At 39.1% G+C, this 25,311-nt stretch overlaps 1 protein-coding gene across 1 annotated transcript; it reads left to right on the top strand.

The window, feature by feature from the left end:
* The first annotated feature begins 78 nt into the window (after positions 1-78).
* dglucy (D-glutamate cyclase) lies at positions 79-23,520 on the top strand. The gene is made up of 13 exons (XM_017694528.2): positions 79-284; positions 4,975-5,076; positions 8,901-9,054; positions 9,480-9,678; positions 11,269-11,419; positions 11,630-11,752; positions 12,172-12,375; positions 14,337-14,597; positions 16,983-17,082; positions 17,458-17,606; positions 19,470-19,589; positions 22,148-22,302; positions 23,097-23,520. Exons 2-13 carry the CDS (start codon positions 4,995-4,997, stop codon positions 23,253-23,255), a joined length of 1,857 nt encoding a protein of 618 aa, XP_017550017.1. The 5' UTR covers positions 79-284; positions 4,975-4,994; the 3' UTR covers positions 23,256-23,520.
* Positions 23,521-25,311: the final 1,791 nt, after the last annotated feature.

The following is a 25,311-nucleotide window of genomic DNA, read 5'->3' as shown; positions in this document are numbered from 1 at the left end:
GTGCAGTGTTTTGCTTTACCGCCCCCATGTGGATGGATGTAGTAGCGCATCTCGAGCCATTTTGTGTCTCGGCGGTCAAGGTTGCCTGACGTTTTTATTCGTCAGAGGACGAACTGAACAACATGGACTATCCAAGCATTCCATGCTGTTTGTAGGCTAACGTTTCCTGTCCGGATCCTCGGCATGCATCTTCACTCCATAGCGATGATCAGCAGTCAGCGCTACTGGATCAGCCTCCAAGCAGTTTCCTAAAGCCTGCGACCTCGTCTTTCTGGCCCAGTTGTGTACGTGAGCAATAAGCTGCCTTTCACTGTCGCTGTACGTGATCGCGAGTTCTGTGCTCAAATGCTCCGAGACCAGCTAGAGGGTGTTTGATATGTGCGCCTTCTGCGAGCGACAATTCAAACAGACCCCTGCGTCATTCTGCAGTCGCGGTTTGTCCATGTTAGGAACTCTAAGCTCTGTTTCTATGGCCTGGGGAAATGGGGTCACCTCTGTCGCACACTGTGGTGAATAAAGATGTTCAGAACTCAGATATGTTTTGTCCTGTGAACATTTTTCTCCCGAATTACTGGATAATCTGAGTTACGAGGTCGTTAAAGATTCTTTAACATGGCTACGTGCGAATTAAAGCTACAGCGCACCAACTTGATGTCTAAACTACACAAGAGTTATGCTGGCGGCGGTGCTCGGAGTTGTGCTGCCTTACCAAGGTGTTCTACTAAGGCTTGTAAATGCTTGTAAATAAAACCTCTGGGTAGGACTCCTTTTGTGTGGCTTATTATTGTTGTTGTTGTTGGTGGTGATGGCAGTAGTTTAATATCGCCGCTTCCTAATGTGCGGGGGATTGTATTTGTACCCCTATAAAAGGTTTTGGTTAATGCTCCATAGTCTCTGCCTTTGGTTCCCCCCTCCCCTTCCGGGTCACTGCTCTGCTCTTTGGCTCGTTTGCCGGCTTTATTTAATTATTTGTTTTATTTAGTGTTTATCTCCACTGGCCTCCGTTCAAACGTCCTTGTTTGAGCGTAGCGCGCTCCAGCATTCCGCTAAACGTGCAGGTGTGTCTGTAACGTTGGTAGCTTTATCGCGTTGGTTGTGTCCTCAGCGTGTTGTTCGGTTTCGGTTTACCCACCTGTTGGGCTGACGGCGCTTGACCAATCAGGAAGTTTCTCTGCGGCGTTTCATTCATTCCGTGAGTTTGTTGCGTCTGCTAGGAAACTCTTGGCTTTAAGGCGCCCGTCAGTTGTCTTTTTAACAACTGAATGAACGTCAGAGCAGCTGTATGTTAGGCTATCACAGCCTAAGCTGCAGCTATCGTGTTCATTTGCTGTGGGTTGCCATTGCCTTGTGTTATCCTCTTTTTCTGGGGGATTTGGCTGCTGAGAAATACTAGTGCTCTTGTTTTGTGCACTTGGTGCATTTAATGTAACAACTTTGTAGTTCAAGCCATTTTTTGGCGGTGCCTAAGATTAAGCCCAGTAACCCACTAGCTGAGCAGCAGTGCAGCCATCGCCTCCCATTCTTTTTCTTTCTGTGTGGTGAGTTGGGTTGATTGTGTTGTAGGTGCTGAGTGTTCCAGCGGGAGAGGCTTATTTTGTGTTCACTTTACTTTTGGGAATTTGTGTGTTTTGGTTTGCTTCTCTTTGCACGGGTGATTTGTGTTGAGATTTTTGGTATTGCTGTAGGTAGTCTGCCTCCCCTGGTGAGTCTCTGCCCTACAGGTTTTGTTTGTTTGTATTTTATTGAATCATCTAGCAGCCAAAAGATTTTAATATTAATTATATTATTTTTAATAATTGTAGTATTAATACATTTCCGTTCCTAGTTTGATCAATCTAGCATTACTTTGTTCTTACTGTTACTATTAAATGCTTATTTTTGTAGTTGTCGTCTCTATCTCTCTATCTCTCAAGTTTGACTTAAATTTGATTTTGATTAAATAAAACTTTTGTTTGGGAAATCTTAGTCTTACTGTTCCTTTGTGGTACTCGTGAACCTGTGTCCTTCACTTAAAATTCTCTGCGTGCAATTCCCAGAGTGGCGTAGTTGGCTACACTAGTCTTATTTAATTATTTAATCGACTACGACTTATAATTCCCCGCTCGCTCTATATATATATATATATATATATATATATATATATATATATATATATATATATATATATATATATATATATATATATATATATATATATATAATTATAGTAAAATGAACTTGCAGTATAATTATTTTTATATATATATATATATATATATATATATATATATAATTATAGTAAAATGAACTTGCAGTATAATTATTTTTATATATATATATATATATATATATATATATATATATATATATATATATATATATATATATATATACTGCAAGTTCATTTTACTAAGTAATTCAAGTATATTTCCCCAAGTATACATACTACTATTCAGGACTAAATTGGCCCACTTTTTAATTTATAAAAATATACTTTAGATGTATACTACCAATTTACAAAGTTGATTTTGTACTGCAGCTATACTGTAAACTACACTAAAACCTATACTCATTTACTAGTTGCATACTTCTGTACTTCTAGTTTATAAAAGTATACTTTAATAGTGAATGAAATAAGGTATAATGAAATATACCCTTAACTGGACTAAGTTAGGGCAGCATGGTGGCGAGGAGGGTCTGGGTTTGATTCCCCGGCCGGGCAACTGGGGTCCTCTCTGTGTGGAGTTCACCGTTCTCCGGTTTCCTCCCACAGTCCGGAGACATGCCGTTAGGCCAATTAGACATGCTACATTGCCCCTAGGGGTGTGTGTGTGTGTGTGATGGACTGGCGACCTGTCCATGGTGCATCCCGCGGGAGAAGCGCCTTAGAAAATGCGTGTGTGGACTAAGTGAAGTAAGCTAGACTTGCGAATGCTACCAGTGGACTACACAAATTCATTTGACATGCTCAAATAAACATTCTGTTTGCTGCCAAAAGAAGAATATAATTCCAATTAACTGTCTGGATCAAAACACAAGCACACACAAGTTTAATATTACAGTTTGTATAATCACTCCCTGGCTCACACACAGGTTATTTGCATACATATAAGACTATTTACTGTAAGCCTCCAGCCCAAACTACAAGCCAAGTATACTTCTATATAAGTATGCTCATACTTTTCTTAAGTGTATTTAGATCGTAAAATTGATTACAAGTCTAACCAAATAGACTTTTCTGTATACTTGTCAATATAAGTATGCTTAAGTGTTAAGTATACTTAAGGATCATTTTATCTCTGGTAACTACATAAAAAGTAAACTGAAAGCATACACCCTTATTTTAAGTTTAAGTGTGTGCTAATAGCACATGTGAATAAATAAAATGCTTTTTTTGTAAGGGATTCACCTTAAATGGCACAGCAGTGCTGTACTGTTAAAGGTGGACTGGGAACATTCGAACAAGAAGTTGGCAGACATCCTGAGAAAATATGCTCAGAAAATAGTCCCAGCATTAAAACGATAATTAGGATATTTTGATGGCTTAAATCAGTTTATCGGGAGAATGCAGTAATATTCAGCTGAGTCTGTACTGAATTGGCCTGAGTGCTGGTCAGTTTATAAAGCTTTTAATATCAAGCAATGAACAGAATGGAAAAATCTACTGTGTTTCAGTGAGCATTAGTTGAAGAACAGTGAACTGCAGGGAAACCTGCTTGTTTTGTTCTGACTTCTTTTTATCTGCCCCCTCCCGCGACCCTGACGGAGAAGTGGCTTAGAAAATGGATGGATGGATGGATGGATGGAACTGTTTAAAAACATTGCAATTCAAAGAATCCAGTGATATTCAAGAGACAAATGTTCAGAGGGCAAAACACATCAGCTTTGGAAGATTTGTGATTATCACAGGAAGCAAAAGAAGTCATTTTCAAAAACTCCATTCGTTCTCCTTATAGAGATATTCTTTTAGACCCAGATTTCTTTATATGGGCATGTTGAAAAATTTTACACACTTTTGACCATCCCTGTTTATGTACTGGTGAGGTTCCTGGACAGGTGTAAAGCTGGACTACACAGCTTTCTAAGTGGTCTTTCCACTCCATGGAAAGAGAAATAGTCCAGACTCAAGATCAGTCTGGAAAACAGACCCTATATGTCCAAACGTGTCCAGGAGGGCAAGATGTTTAGCATCAGAAGTGCTGGATGAGCAGGTGTCTGAACATTTGGATATTCACTAATCAGGCATAACATTATTGCTCATTGTCCATTTTATCAGCAGCACTTACAATATAGGTGCACTTTGTAGTTCTACAATTACAGACTGTAGTCAATCTGTTTTTCTGCATACTTTGTTAGCACCCTTTTTACCCTGTTCTTCGGGGGTCAGGACCCCCATGGACCCTCACAGAGCAGGTATTATTTGGGTTGTGTGCTGCAGTAACACTGATATGGTGGTGGTGTGTTAGTGTGTATTGCACTGTTCTGAGTGGATCAGACACAGCAGTGGTTTTTAAACACCTCAATGTCCCTGCTGGACTGGGAAGAGTTCACCAACCAACAATATCCAGCCAACAGCGTCCTGTGGGCAGTGTCCTGTGACCACTGATGAAGGACTAGAGGATGACAAACACAAACTGTGCAGCAACAGATGAGCTATCGTCTCTGGCTTTACATCTCCAAGGTGGGCTGACAAGGTAGGAGTGTCTAATAGAGTGGACACAGTGTTTAAAAACTCCAGCAGCTCTGCTGTGTCTGATCCACTCATACCAGCACAACACACACACTAACACACCACCACCACATCAATGTTACTGCAGTGCTGTGAATGATCCACCACCCAAATAGTACCTGCTCTGTGAGGGTCCATGGGGGTCCTGACTACTGAAGAACAGGGTAAAAGAGGGCTAACAAATTATGCAGAGGAATAGATGGACTTTAAGCTTTGAAATATTGTATGCTTGTGAAACGTGGTTTGATTCCCACTTTGTGATTTAGTGTTTCTGCAGGGCATCGTTATGAAGAGGCTCCTACTCAGTTACGCTAAAGCAGTGACAGGGCTGCAATATTTCAGAGGCTTTAGAACAAACATGAAATCAGGTGAGATTTGCAGGTCTAAAATGTTTTTGACAATCAAGTATATGATTTATTGCTCTTGAGCATTTCTATCACATTATAAACAAATCAAAGGCTTAAAAGCCCTTCATTCACTCTAAACATTCATAGGTTAATGCCCCTGCTGAAAAAAGAACAGCTTGGCCATCTAAAACTGGCCATCTAAAAAGCTTGCAGACCAGTTTAGCTGGTGAACCAGCATAGGGTATGTTTTCCTTAAAGTTTGATGATTTAGTTGGTCTAAACACATGATCAGCATAGCCAAGCCATATCCATCAGCATGAATAGCTTGATCAAGCTAGTTGAACAAGCGATGACTGGTCTACTAAGCTGGGTCGTTTAACTGATTGACAAGCTTAAGTTATGATCTAGTCCATCTGGATATTCAGCTGTTCAACCATCTTGACCATCTTACATTCCATCAAAGACCAGCTTAAGACCATCTGATGCAGGTTATCTAAGAAAGCTGGGCTAAACTAGATTTTTCAGGGGCATGAGGTGTATGTAAATGACAGATAGAATTAGATGGTATAGTATTTAGTATAGGCTTAACCTGCAGGGATTAAAAGTGTAGAGGTGTCCCTTCACACTGTTCTCCTCTTACATGGCCTGCTGTTAGGGTGTATGTGTGCGTCTGCGTGCGTATATGTTTGTGTATATGTGTGTGTGTGTGTGTGTGTGTGTGTGTGAGGGTGGACAACATGAACAGGCTTCTGACTGGCTACAGCTGCTAAAGAAGAACCCTACGTAAATGTACATAAATTGTTCAGTCTGTATTGATTTAAAAAAAAGCAATAATGTGGTGGGTCCCGCTAATGTCTGCCACCCTGGCTCCTGGTGTAGTTAACTGCTACTGGTGCCCCTAAAGGAGAAACATTTTTTTACATGTCATAAAATTTAATCACCTAAAACCAGAGCTCTTTCAACAGGCGTCTCAGAGGGCGTCTCACTGCATGCAGCAAACCTGTTGGGGAGCCAACCCAACCACCACACCAAACACCATGAACGCAGATAAGATAGTAAAATGTCAACATTTAATCCTTTCATCCGTCAGACTTGAACTGCCATTCTTTAAAGGCAATGTAGCAAGATAGCAGAAAATAGATACATTTGCTTACATTAGTCATCTACTAGATGCAATGTAGTAAAATATAATATAACATGATAAATGTCTTCAGGGGAGAGCTAATGCCCAAAACCAGCCAGAAACTAAATTAAACTAACTTGCCTATGTTGAAAAGAAAAATACAAACAACTACCCTGTCTCCTTGAACCAAACCAGGAGAAAATGGTAGCATCTCCTACTTTAGAGAACAAGAGTTACATGATCCATGATTATAAGAAACATTAAGACAAGCTAAACCAAAGAGCTGGGTTTGAGCTGGTTGGTGAGAGAGCCAGTGGCACAGACACAACAACCCGAAGCAACCAACCACCATCTTGCTTTCCCAGGCCCTTTTATAGCTGGAGCAGCCCCTGCTGCAGCCAATCGGAAGTCTCCAAGTGCAGGTTCTAGTAAAAGCATAGGATCCCGAAAAAAAGAGACAAGAGGGCAAGGCAGCAAAAATGGGTACATGCAGCCTAAGGGTTGTAACATGCATCTATGCTGCATTTCTGACACCGTTATAATGTGGGGGCTACACTGGAGAAGCTTAGACAATTCTAGAGTTTTTCTTGACAGCCACAGTACAACAGAGAAAAATCGTAATGAATCAGGAGCCAAAGGTTGATTAAGGTACTGCGAACACTCCCAAACACAGTACCTACCCGGGCTGCTCCAGCGTTCACATAACCTGCAAACAATAACATCACCTACTTGAAAATGCAACCAAAATCCTTTAATTACTCTTTTAAAAAACTAAATGTAGGCCTGTTAAACATAATCCACAACATGTATTATTATTTATTTAGCATGTGCATTGAATCTATATTGTGAATGGTATTATGTCCCATATTTCTATTCTGATTTAAGTGGGACCATTGATTTTGGTGGAAGGTAGCTGTTTAAAGGTTGACAGCCAAACAAATACAGCATCTCCCCTCAGTGTTCAGTCCAAAACCTTGCCTCACAATCTCATGCACATGCACTGCCTAGGCCAGAAAGACTGAATGCTGTGCTGACTTTCACAATTAATTCAAGCACATTAGCAGACACTGACACAACTAATTAGCAAGCCAAAATGAGCTTACGCAAAAACTAGCTAACATTACTCTTGTTGAATCAAGTCCCTCAGAATTCACAGCCCATTGTACTGGCTTTAGATAAGCCACTGTTGCCCCAAGTAATATTCTTAACCAGCATATAAACAAGCTGACAGGCAATTACACAGCTACTTAGCTATGCTAGCAGCACAGATAAGAACAAGATTTGCAAACTAGTTAACCTGTCTGTCCAGCAGATATAGAGGAAGCTCCCAGTCACATTTCATGCCCTCTTAGTTCTCTCTGGTGCTGGAAGGCCACACGGATGTTCACTGTTGCTCAATATTGGTCACATTGTTTTCTTTTCATTTTTAATTTTCCTGGTTTGTTTGGCTGTGTACGCAGTCACAAGTAGTCATAGCAGTCACTAGTCACAGGTTATTTAGTTGTGGTGGAATTGGGCCACATTTTATGTTATTATTTGCCATTAATTCTTAGTAGAAAAAACAGATGTCACAACAGCTGGGTCTTCTCAGAGCTCAGGTTTGTGCTGGTTTGCTAATATGTTAGGCTCCTGCTGCCTACTATATGCTGTAGACATGCAACCTGAATAGCAGGCAAGATATGCTGTCTTGTCCTGATTGGTTGAATGTTGGTTGTCCACATAATTTGTTTTGGCTGCTGGCTATAGTGCCTGTGGCAGCCATAGAGGCCATATTCTAGTCTCATATGTTTTACTGACTGCTGTCTGAATGTAAGGGGAATTTCAGCAAGTATTTTAGAAAGTGTTCTGACTGGAAATCACTCACTCCACCTTTAGCAGTTTCAAACATTTTGCAAAATTTCCTTCAATGTTCAAACTCTTTGCCAAAAAAGGTCCAATTATAAGGTTTATACATAGTAATGATGCTATTTTCTGGCCCATTATGTAATCATATAAAGTTGCACCTGCAAGATAGTGAAAGACATAAATGACTTTCTGGTTGTAAAAGTGTAAACATGTATATTTCTGTGGAATTCAGGAATTTATATATACATTATAAATTTAACATAATTTAATATATAATAAATAAAATATAATAATAAATTATGGCAAATATCACCTAATATAATACACATACCACGTAATGCATTATTCTTTGGGTGGTTTTTCATTTAGCTTTGATAATGTTAAACATTCCCTGAAAAAGCATGCTGCTGATGACTCCTGACTTTTTCCTAAAGAGATAAGGGTAATGAGTTTGATTCAGCTCTAGAGGCCAGACTCACCCAGTCCGTTGTCAGTTTCATGACTCTGGAAATGCCACCAGGTTACATGACCATTACCCTTAAAGAAACATTAACCTGGCTCACTTTTAAATGTGCACAGGTAACCAGAGTGTTTACGATGAAGCATTGCACCAGGTAGGGAGAATTCAACACAGATAGGAGATATCCATTTATTTTTAACATAATACGGCGCAATTTGTTTTCTCAAGTTGTTTTTTTTTTCAACATAGTTTTTCAAATTTCTTAATTGTGTGTTTAATTTGCACAAAATGTTCTCCTAAATTACTACTCTTAGATAATTATTGCACCGTTTCAGTGAGCAGCTTAGATGTAATATGTACACAACTATATACACTGTTCTTTCAAAATGTGTTCATAAATCTTTTCTAATGTTCTAGGATTTCTGCAAGCTAATGTGGTTATCCTGCACAAGGACCTCGCAGATGACTTTGAGGCATTCTGCCATGCCAATCGCAGCCCCCTGCCTTTGCTGTACAGGAGCAAGCCTGGAGAATGGGGTTGCCCCCCTCTTGCCGCACAAGCGGACATCAGGTGCCATCAGACACATTAAACATGCAGCGTGGTTTAGCATTAATCTAGCATTAATCTAGTAGCAATAAGTAAGCAAACATGAATCCCTGAATTATTCTTTTACTTAATCCCTTACAGGCTGTTTTAAAGTTGTACTTTCACACGCAAAAACCTCTGTCTCACTTCTGTGGACGGCTTATGTCAATGATTAATTTTTTTACAGGGAGTTTCAACACCTTAGAGTTGTATCTTTCCAAAGGTTGTGAGATAGCAGTGCCTAAAGGGAAAGAGCTCTGCTGGGCTGTTAATAAAAAAAACGATATATTCATGGGTTCTGTAGTGAACCAGCAATGTGACATAAAGTAATGCAAATATCACTTGGTAAAGCCTTAGAGTGAGCAATGAAATGGGAATTCTTAGTGACTTGTGCTCTGTTTTATGTTCAGAGATGACTGTCCTCAGTACTGTGTGTTTGAGAAGGGGGTGCTGGTCAATAAAGTGGACAGTTTAGCTCCCTACACCGCTCAGCTGCAGGACATGGTAACGTTCTATCTGGGCTGTAGCTTCAGCTTTGAACAAGCTCTGGAGAAAGCCGGTGTCCCGGTGCGGAATGTGGAGCAGGGCCGAAATGTCAGCATGTTTAAGGTGAGTGTAGAAAATTAGAAATGAGCAAATTAAAGCGATAGTTCATCGAAAAAGCTAAATTTACACAAGTTTCACTTTATCCCAGATGTGGCCAGTCAGCCAAGAATGCGTAGTGTTTGTAGACTAGCACTGTACAAACTGCATCACACACAGACCTCAAATCTTATGAAGTTGCAAAGGTTTAGATACAAATCAGGTGTCAGTATCTACTGATGTTTTTTTTTAGTTGTGTGAAATACTTTTGTCCATTTTTACAGATAACAGTTCACTCAGTGGCCACTTTATTAGGTACATTCCTCAGAGATTTTGGTTGGTTATTTGAGTTCCTGTTGCTTTTCTATCTCGAACCAGTCTGCCCATTCTCCTCTGACCTCTCACATCAACAAGGCATTTTCATCCACACAACTGCCGCTCACTGGATATTTTCTCTTTTTCGGCCCATTCTCTGTAAACCCTAGAGATGGTTATGTGTGAAAATCCCACTAGATCAGCAGTTTCTGAAATACTCAGACCAGCCCGTCTGGCACCAACAACCACGCCACGTTCAAAGTCACTTAAATCACCTTTCTTCCCCCATTCTGATGCTCAGTTTGCACTTCAGCAAGTTGTCTTGACTACATGCCTAAATGCATTGAGTTGCGGCCATGTGATTGGCTGTACCTAATAAAGTGACCAGTGAGGGTATGTTATACAGTGTCTAAAACCACATAAGCAAGTTTATTTGGGATTACTTAACTCAGTAAGGTATAAAGCAGGTGTGTGATGAGGCGTGTAGTTTGCACAGCACTATTTAATGAGGCTAGCTGTATTAGCCTTATAGCTCCATTTAAAGAATTAAAGAAGCAAACAAAACTTGACACATCACACTTGTCTTGGTTTATTGCCTGTGTAGGTAAGAAGGAAAAAGTAAAGATGGCATTGGTACAAAAGCTGGAAATCTCTATGTCTGCATCTCTAGGTCTGTAATGATGCAACTCATTTCTGTATGCAGTAAAAATCTGATTATGTGCCTTGTGGTCATGTTGATGCTAATATGTTAATGTTTACATGCATGTGCACCTGGGGCATGCACATACAACATGATCTTCAATTCGGAGGTCAATATACAATTCCATTTGTTACATTCTGAGTATTAAAACATTAAAAATGATTATACAGGGCTCTAATTATAAAGAAAGCAGATTGGTTTGGCTCAGATAAAGATAGATCTTCTCCAGTAGAACCCAAAAACAACAACTGTTGTGGCACCCTCTGACAAAATGGACTACAAAAACCACAAGAATTTATAACTGATTTATAAAAAGCCTATTTATTTTAGAGTGGCTGTGTGCATACCATAAGGCCCTTTACTCTACTTAGTGGCACCCACATATCTACTTTTTATAATTGACAGTGGTTTTCGCAAATGATGATAAATGAGGGAACTTCGCAAGAGAGTGAGCTGTGCAGCGATACAGCTTTAAATTTCATAAGTGATTTTTGGATGCACATTGAAGTCGATACACTCTTGACACTCTAACTCAGCTCATGAAGCATTTGACATTTGAATCAGTAAGTGTTAGTCTGCTCTGACGTTTCTTCTCCTGACAGACGTCTGTGCCTTGTGTCAAGGCGGGGCCCTTTCACTGCCCCATGGTGGTGTCCATGCGTTCAGTTCCACAGATCAAGCTGGACGCTGCGGCTCAGTGCACACATCAAATCCCACTGGCTCACGGTGGCCCAGTCCACATAGGACACCCAGGTGCAGCCTCTTTTATATCTGCTTGCTTATTTTAAACTTAATGTATTTTGTTTGGTCACAGTAGTAGTGCTTAAGACATTAAGCATTAAAATGGTTAATTGAAATGACTGCTTTGTTTTTGAACGAACGGATGAGTACAGCTCGAATAAGTCAAGAAAATGTTTTTACTAAAGTCGTTTGTGTAAACACAAGTAATTGTGTGTTCCACAGCTCTGCTGGGTATTAAAGATCTCTCTCAGCCAGACTATGGGGATCCAGTGGAGCTAAGTGCTGGGGATGTGCCTGTGTTCTGGGCCTGTGGGGTTACAGGAGCAGAGGCTGTTCAGAGCACCAGTAAGAGCAGAAATGATTGCCTTTCTAAAATAAACCTGTAATGACTTTATGAAGTGTGAAACCTGTACATGGACAGATGATAAACTATTATTCAAAGCTAAAACAAAAGAAAAATGTAAGATACTGTAGCATTGGTAGCATTGAGAATGAATTTGTAATACATTATCGATAAGAAAAATATAGTATTTCAAAAGTGATCCTGTAAAATAATTATGTATGTATATCATTGCTGTCTGTTTTTGTCCTTTTTTTTCTACATCATTTCAACATACCAGCAATCCTATATATTGTGAGAAAATTTAATGATGAAGGGCCCAATAGAGGTTCTCTAAAATATCTGTATACACACGCATACACATACTTGTGTATACAGATATTTTAGGCAGTATGTATACTATGTGTATGTTTCTGATTGTCAGAGCCTGCTCTCGCCTTCACCCATTCACCGGGCTGCATGTTTCTCACTGACCGAGAAGAGGCCACTGTTTCTCACCAAGCCTCAGAGTCTGAAGAGTGCCCTTTGACCTTCTGCATTTCCCAGAATCCCCTGCACTACAGTGTGGCCAGTAAGATGGCGGTTCAGCGTGTTAGAGCAATTGAGGAGCTTATTGGAGAAGATCCAGGTAAGCCAAAGCACACTTCATTAGAACCATCTCTACACCTGTTCATTCATTCATGCATTTATCTAATCAGCCAATTGTGTGGCAGCAGTGCAGTGCAAGAAATCATGCAGATATGGACCAGCTGCTTCAGGTTATGTTCACATCAACCATCAGAATGGGGAAAAGTGTAATCTTAGTGATTTTGACCGTGGCATGAATGTTGGTGCTGAATGATCTACTTTAAGTATTTCCATATCTGCTGATCTCCTAGGATTTTCATGCACATCAGTCTCTAGATTTGACTTAGAATGGAGCAATGAAGAAAGAAACATCCAGCCAGCGGTAAGTCTGCCTGTTGATGAGACAGGTCATTGGACAATGGGCAGATTGGTTCAAGCTGACTGAAAGGCTACTTTACAAATGTGATACGCAGGAAAGCATCTCACAATGCACATGTCAAACATTGAGGCAATGGGCAACAACAGCAGAAGACTGATTCCACTTCTGTCAGCCAAGAACAGAAAGCTGAAGCTGCAATGAACACAGGCTCACCAAAACTGGACAGTTAAGGACTGGAAAAAAATAGCCTGGTCTGGTGAATCTCAATTTCTCCTGAGGCACACAGATTATATGGTCAGAATTTGCCACCAACAGCATTAATCCATGAACTGAACCTGCCTTGTGTCAACAGTCCAGGCTGGTGGAGGTGGTGAAATGGTGTGGGGAATGTTTTCTCAGCACACTTTGGGCCCATGAATACCAATAAGTCCTTGCTTGAATGCCAGAGCCTATTTGAGTATTGTCGCCGGACACGTGCATCCCTTCATAGTCCCAACACACTTCAGTGTTCTGTAGTGGCCTTCCCTGTCAACAGATCTCAATCCAATACAATACCTTTGGAGCATGGTAGAATAGGAGATTTGCATCAGTGCTTCTGAAAAATCTACAGGAACTGCAACATGGACCAGAATCTCAAAGGAATGTTTCCAACATCTTGGGGAATCCATGCCACAAAGAATTAAAGAATGTAGGCTGTTTTGAGAGCAAAGGGAGGCCCTACCCAGTATTACTATTGTGTTTCTATGAAACTGCTTGGTGGGTGGGTGTGTATAGTGTTTGTACACACACACACACACACACACACACACACACGCTCACCGGTCACTTTATTAGGTACACTGTTCAATTACTTGTTAACACAAATACCTAAGTCATGGCATGTAGAGGTGGTCAAGACAACTTGCTGAAGCACAAACTGAGCATCAGAATGGGGGAAGAAAGGTGATTTAAGTGACTTTGAACGTGGCGTGGTTGTTGATGCCAGACGGGCTGGTCTGAGTGTTTCAGAAACTGCTGATCTACTGGGATTTTCACACATAACCATCTCTAGGGTTTACAGAGAATGGTCTGAATAAGTGAAAATATCCAGTGAGCGGCAGTTGTGTGGACGAAAATGCCTTGTTGATGTGAGATGTCAGAGGAGAATGGGCAGACAGGTTCGAGATGATAGAAAGGCAACAGTAAGTCAAATAACCGACCAAAATCTCTGAGGAATGTTTCAAACACCTTGTTGAAAGTATGTCATGAAGTTCTGAAGGCAAAAGGGAGTCCAACCCTTTACTACTAAGGTGTACCTAATAAAGTGGCTGGTGAGTGTGTATATGTGTGTGTGTGTGTGTGTGTGTGTGTGTGTGTGTGTGTGTGTGTGTGTGTATGTATGTATATATATATATATATATATATATATATATAATCACACACACACATATAATCACACACACACACACACACACCTGGACTGCTGCTTTTTGAATGAGACATGTGTCAGTCATAAAGGCACAGTAAGAGAAAAAAAAAGATAAAAACAACCAAATGCTCTAAGTTGAAACATTTAAGATAAATGGATAAATGTAGTAAATGGGCATTTTTAGAGAGCTTCCTGTACGCACTGTAGTGATGTGTGAATGTGTGCTGATGTGCAGGTCAGAGGGGTATTCAAGCACTGTTTGTGCAAGATGAGTTGCTGAAGGCCTGTCTGTCTCTGTCCTACTCCTCCTCCGTGCTCATCACCACTGGCTTCCCCACGCACTACATGCACAACCCCCCGGAGGAGACAGATGGACCTCCTGGAGCCATCGCCATGGCTGCTATGCTCCAAGCCCTTAACAAACATGTGGTCATGGTGATTGACCAGAGGGCTCTAGAGATGAACCAATGGATAATGCAGGATGCTGTTGACAGAGGTATGTCACTCTCTCTTTTATCAGCTGGTTGACATGCACTAAAATGTTGGTTCTTCAAAGGATCTTTAGTAAAGAAAATGGTTCTAAACAAAATACTCAAATGCATGATTAAATTGTTCTTTGCATGATGAACTTGTTATTCAGATTGATGGAGAATGTGTTGCATATGGTTCTATATAGCACCTCTTTGAAAGTGGTTCTATATAGCGCCAAAAAGGCTTCTTCTTTTGCTGACATTGTAACGACAGCAGATCTCTTTTTGTTCTATATAGAACCCTACAGTACTCTGCAATCTGCAGTCTGAAGAAACCTTTCATGATGCAAAGAACTTTTTAATCACTTGAAATGTTGTTTGAGTTCATGGGTCTGTTCTTGGTTATTTTGTAAAGAACCCATGAAGAGCCATCTTTTTAAGTGTAGCTGTTGTGAGGGTAAAGATACACTAGGATTTGTATACATTGTAACATCATTTAGACACCTGGTGTCTCGTTTATCAGCCCTAAATGCACACATTTCTAAGCATAGAATGTGTTCTTTTCATTTATTTCATTTATGTGCATATATTTAGAACTACTCCTAATCATGCATATACAGAAACCTCTAGTGGCAGAGGAGTGTAATCATAGGTAAACCGATAGAGAGACACTCATTTATTTTCAACCGTTCAGCATAACTGAGTGACACAGAAAAAAGCCAATTTACTTACATAGTTAATGTAAATTAAGATGATTTAAAAGCACATCTAAAGACCAAATGTAATGATAGCGGCAGCCTTGCCTTGCTTAAGGCTTTGAGTGTGGGTTCATGGTGAGGCATTTTATCTTTTAATCCAGTATTTCAACTTATGTCGGTCGGTCAGTCAGTCTGTCTATAAAAACTGATTGCTTTTCCTACTACACTTTAATGGGAGAAACAATTTTTACTATTAATGTAGTTTTAACATGCAATGATACAGCTGTCCAAATAAGTTACTTAATTATTAAACAATTATTCATAATCATTATTAAATGGGAATTCCACTAATCTGTTTCTAAATTTCTGCCTACCTCAATTGATAAGAAGTCATTCACAGTGGTATTATGTTAAATGGTTAATTGTACAGAAATTGACTCATGGCGAGCAGTTGTTGTGATGTCTACAACACAAATAGAGCCATTTTTCTATCCAGAACAATCAGTGAACCGCTGCACATCTTCTAAGACGCTTCTTCTTCTGGGCCGCTGGGGGGTACTGGAGCCTATCCCAGCGGTCATCAGGACACACCTTGGACAGGTCGCCAGTCCACCATAGACAGACAGACACACACATTCACTCACACCTAGGGGCAATTTACCCAATAGGCCTGACTGCATGTCTTTGGGCTGTGGAGGGAAACCGGAGTACCTGGAGGAAACCCACGCAGACACAGGGACAACATGCAAACTCCACACAGAAAAGACCTTGGTCACCCGGCCAGGGAATCAAACCCAGGCCCTACTTGCCGTGAGGCGACAGCGCTACCCACCATGTCACCATGTAAAAAAGTGATAGGTTTTCTTTGGGTACTATTTTGCCTTAGAGCACAATTCAAATAACTACACTCACCGGCCACTTTATTAGGTGATGTTCAATTACTTGTTAATACAAATACCTAATCAGCCAATGACATGGCCGGAACTCAATGCATTTAGGCATGCAGAGGTGGTCAGGACAACTTGCTGAAGTGCAAACCGAGCATCAGAATGAGGAAGAAAAGTGATTTAAGTGACTTTGAGCGTGGCGTGGTTGTTGGTGCCAGACAGTCTGAGTATTTCAGAAACTGCTGATCTAGTGGGATTTTCACACATAACCATCTCTAGGGTTTACAGAGAATGGTCCAAATAAGAGAAAATATCCAGTGAGCGGGGTCAGTTGTGTGGACGAAAATGCCTTGTTGATGTGAGAGGTCAGAGGAGAATGGGCAGACTGGCTCGAGATGATAGAAAGGCAACAGTAACTCAAATAACAAACCAAAATCTCTGAGGAATGTACCTAATAAAGTGGCCAGTGAGTGTATCATACAAAGAAATCTGAGGCATTAAGCAGTATATTCATAGCTTTCTGTGAGGTGGTATTTAGATGCATTAAATGCTTTGGATGTCTGGTTACTATCACCACCACTGTAAACAATTCAATGGGTTTATCTAGAACCTCACACCACTCTGAATGACTGTATACTCTTAACAGTTGGACTAAAATAATAATTGCATGTTCACATTTCATTCTTGTAAAGTTGAATCTTTAAATGTAGGTAACAGTTTATTCACTCTTTTGTGAGCTACATGTTATCAAAAAGAAGTTTTGTTGTATAAATGTGTCATGTATGAGGCCCGTTCTCTACATCTTCATATGCGTGTTTACTTGCAGGTGTCATAAAAAGTGCAGTGCCTATGATGAGCTTTGACAGCAGTGGTCCTGATTCAGCTCTCCGCTTTCTCTGCCATGATGGAGACCCCTCGAAGCCCAGGTGAACTGCACCCACTATGTGGCACACTCTACTGGCAATCCTAAAGAGTCCCTCACTTCTCTATTACAGAGGTTCCCAATGTAGCCCTCAGGGACCCTCGGCAAGTCAATGTCATCTAGTACTGCACTGTAGTATAGAACTTTGAACACACTCCAGTGTAAGTCTAATACATGCACTGAGAAAAGTGATGCATTGAGTTTAAGTAATTCAATCATGGATTTTTTCACATGAATAAAATATATTACATCAACGCTGTTTTCTTTCAGTTAACTTTGGATAATAACCGTGTTGATGCGATACATCTTTATTCATGTACAAATGATGACCTGCTTGAGTTCATTCGTGACTGATGTCTTTATGATGTGCACTGTTTAGGTATGACCACTTGGTGGCAATAGAGCGCAGTGGGAGAGCCTCTGATGGGAACTACTACAACATGAGAGGTGTGAACATCAAGCACTTGGTGGATCCTATAGATGACCTCTTCATCACAGCCAGTGCTGTCCCAGGCATCACCACAACAGGTAAGATGTACAACAACTGACCAGTTTGACATTCCTGACCGTTTTTATTGAAAATAGAGAATAGAGAGAAGAACTTCAGGCAGGGCTGCAGTGTATGTGCATTGTCACCATGGTTATAATTGACGGTGTTGGTGTTGGTGTTGATGCAGTTTTCTGTAACATGATGTACTGGATAATAGCATTTAATGATAGACTTGTGCTGCTTCCTTTAATCCCTAATTAATGAGCTCTACAGTCTCAAAGGAACTAAATAGTCATGTCACCATTGTGTGATGGTTGATCTGATTTCTTATTAAGAAGTTGAAGTAAGAGAACCGATTAAAGTTTAAATGGGTTATTCTACAGAAACGTTCACTTTTCTATCTATCCATAGAAGTCAATGGTGTTACCAATCTTCACTGCTGTTACACATAAAGGTAACAGCGGTGACAATTTTAATGAAAAAAGCATTTTATAAAATGGCTGCTACACGTCAGACCACATGTTGTCAGTCATGGAATAGCCACTAAAATATGTAATTTATTCCATTTGTGTTCTAATTTTCACAATTGCCTATGAATAAAGGAGGTCATACCAGTGACCTCAGCTAAAAGCTTCATATGAAATCATGAGCTAAATGAAGAAAAATCTAAAAAGACACAGAGGACTTACCATGTGCTTTTTTTCATAGATCCTCAGAAAACAGGTAAAAGTAAGTCAAGTGATATCATCAGTGTGATTTTTATTTTAAAATAATACATTTTTGTTATGGTAACACCAGTGACACAACTCCTGGGGACAACAACTTTCGTTTTATATTTTATATTTATTTGTCATTAAATTCATGTGTTTCATAGTCATGTTTAGATTGTTGCAGTTAAAATAGCAGAAAAAACTTGCTTTACCTCAAAATATGGTGCTGACCCTTTATACAAGACTGTAAAGATAAGCATGGTGTTCTGTGGTGCCTGGAGTTCTATATAATTGATTAAAAAAAAACAGTACTGCGAAATTGATGTTGTCCAGAAGATTTCATTGTTAAAATAATGTTGTTTTATTTTAAAATATAAATAAATTGTAACCCTAACATGTTTCTCAAGTGTATATATGCCATCCATAAATAATGCCCTATTATTGACTTTCCCTTCTCTATTTGTCATTCGTTTATGAAGGTAGAGCAGGGCTACTGGCAGGAAGTGGATGCTCTAATGCCTGGCTCAGCAAGTCAGCAGTTCAGTAATGACACATTTTATATTTTGACTGTCCTTTACGGACCACTAGGCACGAAAAGTCAACCGCAGGAAATATTAGTGTGCATCAGTGATTTTGAGACATTTGAGCCAGTCTATCATAGATCCAGTGTATGAACAGAAGTTAATGTTAGTGAAATTAACCCATCCCCTACAGAGAGCACATTTCAGTTCTCTGTACATTTTACTACACATTTTATTTGCTGCGTTTAACATATTGGAAAAAAGTAAGACGTAGAATCTAAGATATCCCATGACTTTTGTACAGTATGTACAGTATGTTATGTTTTGTTTTATTCTTTTTTTTCCTCATTAGACTAAACCCAGTAAATAAAAAGTACTTGTGCTTTTAAATGTGCAGAAGTGTGTTCTTTGTAGAGGATGTGTTAATCTATTTTCACTCTGAAAATCAACAAAACATGTAATCTGGCCAAAGGTTTGTACACGACTGTGTGTATGGGCTCTGAGAGAGATGGTAGAAGTGTTTATGTGTGAGCAAAGCATTCCCATTTGCACCTACACACTAGGGAATATCGATAAATGGCATCAGTTCAGTTCCACTTTAATAATGAAATCTGTCTTTGTCAGCTTTGTCATTATGGGGCATTGCTGATGTGTTTGGGTTTGGTTGCAGGTATTGGAGATGGCGGTAATGAGCTGGGTATGGGGAAGCTGAAGAAGGCAGTAAAGGCTTACATGCCTAACGGCAGTCTCATTGCTTGTGATGTGGCCGCTGACTTTGCCATCACAGCAGGTGTGTTGAATGTAGCATCAAAAAAATATGCTGCTTTTCAAAAGTTTATGATTACTTTTTATTAATGTCATTTATGTCATGTCATCATATCATCATGTCATCGAATCACAACAAATAGTTATGAAATGATAAAAGAGATAATGGATTATCTATTTAAAGTCATATTCTTATCAAAGTATTAGCTTTGTCATTAGACCACCACAAATATGAATATGAAAAAATATGAAATATGATGCTTTCTAACATGATTATAATGTTAGTCTTGTGTAACTTCACAGCTTTCAAATCATGATATTTATTAGGAGAATAAAATAAAAATAATTAATGATTAAGGTCAGTATGTTTGACCTTAAGACCCAACAGCATGACGTCTTACTCTAAGAGTGAGTAAGTATTTTTTTGACCTGAAATCATTTTTTAAAATCTCACATCATGAGACATCATAAGAGTAGCAGTATCAGAAATGACTCTGTACACAGTAGATCAGTTACATACACAGAATTTGTAGCTGAACCCACTAGCTTCTCACCCTCTGTTAACTCATCCTGTCTACACAGGAAGGAGGAGGAGCAGTGGTTTCCCATAGTTTAGTCACCCTAGCTTCAGAAGGAAGAAGCTTAGACTGACCTTTTGGCATGTGTTTCAGTGTCCCACCTCCATCTTACATTGTCTGTTTTACACCAAGTTCCCTTAGAGTCAGTAAGCCAGTTTCATTAACACTCACAGAACACACACACTACAAGAGACCACACAGAGGAACATTTTCATGTCTTATTCACATTCCTTTATTTCTTATTTAACCATTTAGTCAAACTTGTGAGATACAGTATAGCTTTGTATTGTGTCTAACAGCATCCTTTACCCAGGGTAAATTCACTGTAATGCACTCCTTCGACTGAATTTGTTCTTTTACAGAATAATGTCAAAAAGCAACATGATAAAAGACACCAGTGTTCAAACAATGGTAACATTTATCATTAAACTTAATGTATTATTAATAATTAGCGAAATAAATGCACCAACAGCAACATAATGAACAAAGATTACTCAATGGTTTTTAATATTCTTAGATATTAAAAGATACAGAATTCAGCTGGTGTGTGCAGTCATATGTATGTATAAATGAGTATGTTGATGGTTATCAGTCATTAGAAAAGAGATTTAGGTCATACAGGCAGGTTCTTACACAGCAGTTATTTGTGGCACAATCTGTTAATAAGTGTTCTGTCCACGCTGTTCTATATCATATGTTAAAATATATACTATAATATATTTTCTAAAATTCAGCACATTGCTTAACCATAAATCAGTATTGGTTGTCCATAATTGTCAAACAGGAATAAAGACCACAACTATAAAATCCAAGAGCACATGAATGGGCGTAAGTTAGTGTATACATTAGCGTCCAAGAGTTTAGAATCACTGTTTTTAACCAATGTGGTTGCAGATAAGTGTGTAAAATGATTTTAATATGCTAGAGCTGTTCAACTTCAGAGCTTTCCAATCATTTGTCAGATAACTTGACAATAATTATGTAAATGGATTATTGCAGTAGATTATCATTTTTATCATTACCATATTACAGATAACAGTATGAGTAGAACGCCTATCAAACAGTCAGATTGTGCTGTCAGAAAAATTATTGTTGTATAAAGTCAAACAGAAGTATTTCACAATGACTGTATCTTTCCAATCAGCTAAGAAATTACTCGCCTTACACTGCAATATGGCAAAAATCACAATGCTTCAAGAAATTTTCCTCATACATAATGTTGCGATATGTATTTTCTCAGATATCAGAAGTTGGAACAGATAGAAAAGAACCAGTGGTCCTGCGTTTAATAAATACTATTAAGAGCTATGAGTACAACTATTTTTATTCACTCTTTCACACACTGTGCTGCACTAAATCCAGTGAAATCAGATTCAATATGCTTTTATTGTAGTGAAATAGGCAGTTGGTCAGTGTCCCAGTAACACTCAACATATTCACAGCATGCTCAGAAAAGCATACTGTGAGATATTGTGACGTCCTTTAGCACAAGAACAATAAGAAATATCGTCAGCTCTATCTTTAACACTGTTTTACAAAAACAGAAAACAGACACATTAGATAACATGTATTAGATAATAAAGACTGTGACTTGTTTGTTGTTGTGAGTTTAACTGTTCTGTTAGCAGAAATTAGAATTAGCCAGAAACAAAGAGAATACAGTTCAGCCAGCAAGGTGAACTGTGATATGCTTACAGGCTACAAAGCAATTTTCAGGTAATATTGAAAGTGACAAGCTGAGTCTGGTGTTGCAACCTTTTTGATGCTTTATGGGTACCACAAAAGGCTACTATGCTATGTAGCAGAAAGATTTAAAGAACAACATTAAAGAACATTAATATAGAACATTACAGGGAATGTGTTACAGTCAATAACACCATGGCTGTGATGAACTACAGCTCTTGTGTAAAGTTTGTGATTCATTGTACATGCATGTGCAAAAACCCTCAGGAAGGCTGATATGCCACATTATACATATCAACTGTACTATTTTCTCTGTTTATAGGAGTATCTAACTGGGGTGGCTATGCTGTGGCTTGTGCCTTGTACATCCTCAACCTGTGTTCCATCCATCGGCGCTATGTGCAGAAGGGCTTGGGGCTGCTTCCCACACCTGAACAGCACAGCCTCTGGGCTGCTAGCCTGCCATCCGTAGCCAAGGTATGACACAGATAGCTGGTTTGACAAACAAGAAGAGGTGTGCTCCCAGTCTTGCTCGAAAAAATGACTAACGTGACCTAGAAGCAGGACTCACCTGAGTCTTTTTTTTTCCAGATTGGTCAATCATGGTATGTTTTTGTTTGGAGAGTTGAAATCTGAAAGGAAAACATTCTCATCGCGTTTTAGTCATCATGATCCCACTTCTAGTTGAATGTTTCTGATTGTGTGACTGAATGCTGCTACTATCCGATTATGTAAGATATGCGCACCTGATTTGTTGCTTATGTTTATGCTTGAGTCAAAGCTGTGGGGCACAGGGCTGTGGGTTTTGGCTCTGTTCCACTGTGGACAAGGCTATGTGAGTCCTTAGAGGATAGACCAGTCAACACACAGGCCATTTTTATGTTTGTGACAGGCTCTGACCACTTCAGAACCTACTCCAGGCAGAGATATAATTACAATAGTCACTGGAGCTCAGCTTTAAAGTACAGCCATGTTAACCCTCCATTGACTTCATGCTCATCTCTTTTCATCCATCCTTCTCCATTGTCTGCCTGTCTCTTTTCAGTGGTCTTCACGGTTTGACGCTATAATAACGTCTTTCCTGTTTTTTATTCCCACACCCACATCATGTGCCTTAGAATAAAACGCCACTGCCATGAGAATTAAGATGGCCAACCTCAGCCTGGATTAGAAGGCCACAAGAAAAAAGCTGGCAAATGCTGCAGTTAGCTGTAGCAGCTATCAGAGTGTTATAAGGAGAATCAAACAGCCCTGTTTTTCTGTGAGCGCAGGAGGAGGAGATGCTCCATATTCTGGTGAAGTACGGGGTCCGCAGCGGAAAAACAGCAAACCTTGGGCTGGAGGTAGATGGCCTGACCTTTCACCCCACCCACTCTGATGTGATACGGCGCCTAAATGACCTTTCCATAGAGAAATTACAGCAAGAATGATGTCAACATCATCACAGCCTACATGGGCTTCACCATATCCTGTCTATCCAGCCACTAACAGGCTGTTGTAATTGTGTAATCAGAGGTTAAAAGTAATGAATTGCCACATGCTACTCTAGCCTGTAGTGTATTTGTGTGTATAAGCATAGGTTTACTTAAATTGTTTTAAAATAAAACTTTCATTTTCATTTTAACCATTATCACCATTATCTCGGCTTTTCCCCACTTGAATAAAGACAAAAATTGTTTCTGCTGTTTCATTTAATTCTGACTCCATTTATTTTTCATAGTCATTAAGTTTTCGACAGAATGTGAATTTGGTGCTCTTTCTTAATTGAAACGCATTGGTTGAGACACGTCATGGGTTTTATGAAAGCAACAGTTTTGACGTTTGACTGGTGTTATATCACCTTTAGAGGGCGACAGTGAGTAATGTTCTGATGTTACTAACATTAGAGAATGGCAGTGAGTAATGTTTTGATGTTACTAACATTAGAGAATGGCTGTGAGTAATGTTCTGGTGTTACTAACATTAGAGAATGGCAGTGAGTAATGTTCTGATGTTACTAACATTAGAGGATGGCAGTGAGTAATGTTCTGATGTTACTAACATTAGAGAATGGCAGTGAGTAATGTTCTGATGTTACTAACATTAGAGAATGCCAGTGAGTAATGTTTTGATGTTACTAACATTAGAGAATGGCAGTGAGTAATGTTCTGATGTTACTAACATTAGAGGATGGCAGTGAGTAATGTTTTGATGTTACTAACATTAGAGGATGGCAGTGAGTAATGTTTTGATGTTACTAACATTAGAGAATGGCAGTGAGTAATGTTCTGATGTTACTAACATTAGAGAATGGCAGTGAGTAATGTTCTGATGTTACTAACATTAGAGAATGGCAGTGAGTAATGTTTTGATGTTACTAACATTAGAGAATGGCAGTGAGTAATGTTTTGATGTTACTAACATTAGAGGATGGCAGTGAGTAATGTTTTGATGTTACTAACATTAGAGAATGGCAGTGAGTAATGTTCTGATGTTACTAACATTAGAGAATGGCAGTGAGTAATGTTCTGATGTTACTAACATTAGAGAATGGCAGTGAGTAATGTTTTGATGTTACTAACATTAGAGAATGGCAGTGAGTAATGTTTTGATGTTACTAACATTAGAGAATGGCAGTGAGTAATGTTCTGATGTTACTAACATTAGAGAATGGCAGTGAGTAATGTTCTGATGTTACTAACATTAGAGAATGGCAGTGAGTAATGTTTTGATGTTACTAACATTAGAGAATGGCAGTGAGTAATGTTCTGATGTTACTAACATTAGAGAATGGCAGTGAGTAATGTTTTGATGTTACTAACATTAGAGAATGGCAGTGAGTAATGTTTTGATGTTACTAACATTAGAGAATGGCAGTGAGTAATGTTCTGATGTTACTAACATTAGAGAATGGCAGTGAGTAATGTTCTGATGTTACTAACATTAGAGAATGGCAGTGAGTAATGTTTTGATGTTACTAACATTAGAGAATGGCAGTGAGTAATGTTTTGATGTTACTAACATTAGAGAATGGCAGTGAGTAATGTTCTGATGTTACTAACATTAGAGAATGGCAGTGAGTAATGTTCTGATGTTACTAACATTAGAGAATGGCAGTGAGTAATGTTTTGATGTTACTAACATTAGAGAATGGCAGTGAGTAATGTTTTGATGTTACTAACATTAGAGAATGGCAGTGAGTAATGTTCTGATGTTACTAACATTAGAGAATGGCAGTGAGTAATGTTTTGATGTTACTAACATTAGAGAATGGCAGTGAGTAATGTTCTGATGTTACTAACATTAGAGAATGGCAGTGAGTAATGTTCTGATGTTACTAACATTAGAGGATGGCAGTGAGTAATGTTCTGATGTTACTAACATTAGAGAATGGCAGTGAGTAATGTTCTGATGTTACTAACATTAGAGAATGGCAGTGAGTAATGTTTTGATGTTACTAACATTAGAGAATGGCAGTGAGTAATGTTTTGATGTTAATAACATTAG

This window comes from Pygocentrus nattereri, chromosome 10, assembly GCF_015220715.1.
Source record: "Pygocentrus nattereri isolate fPygNat1 chromosome 10, fPygNat1.pri, whole genome shotgun sequence".
Classification (NCBI taxonomy): Eukaryota; Metazoa; Chordata; class Actinopteri; order Characiformes; family Serrasalmidae; genus Pygocentrus; species Pygocentrus nattereri.
This window is presented reverse-complemented; position numbering and strand designations above follow the sequence as displayed.

Coding starts and splice junctions, on each gene's coding strand:
- dglucy (XM_017694528.2), top strand. CDS start 4,995: ATGAAGAGGCTCCTACTCAGTTACGCTAAAGCAGTGACAGGGCTGCAA. Junction 5,077..8,900: donor TAGAACAAACATGAAATCAG/GTGAGATTTGCA, acceptor CTAATGTTCTAG/GATTTCTGCAAGCTAATGTG. Junction 22,303..23,096: donor GCCTGCCATCCGTAGCCAAG/GTATGACACAGA, acceptor CTGTGAGCGCAG/GAGGAGGAGATGCTCCATAT.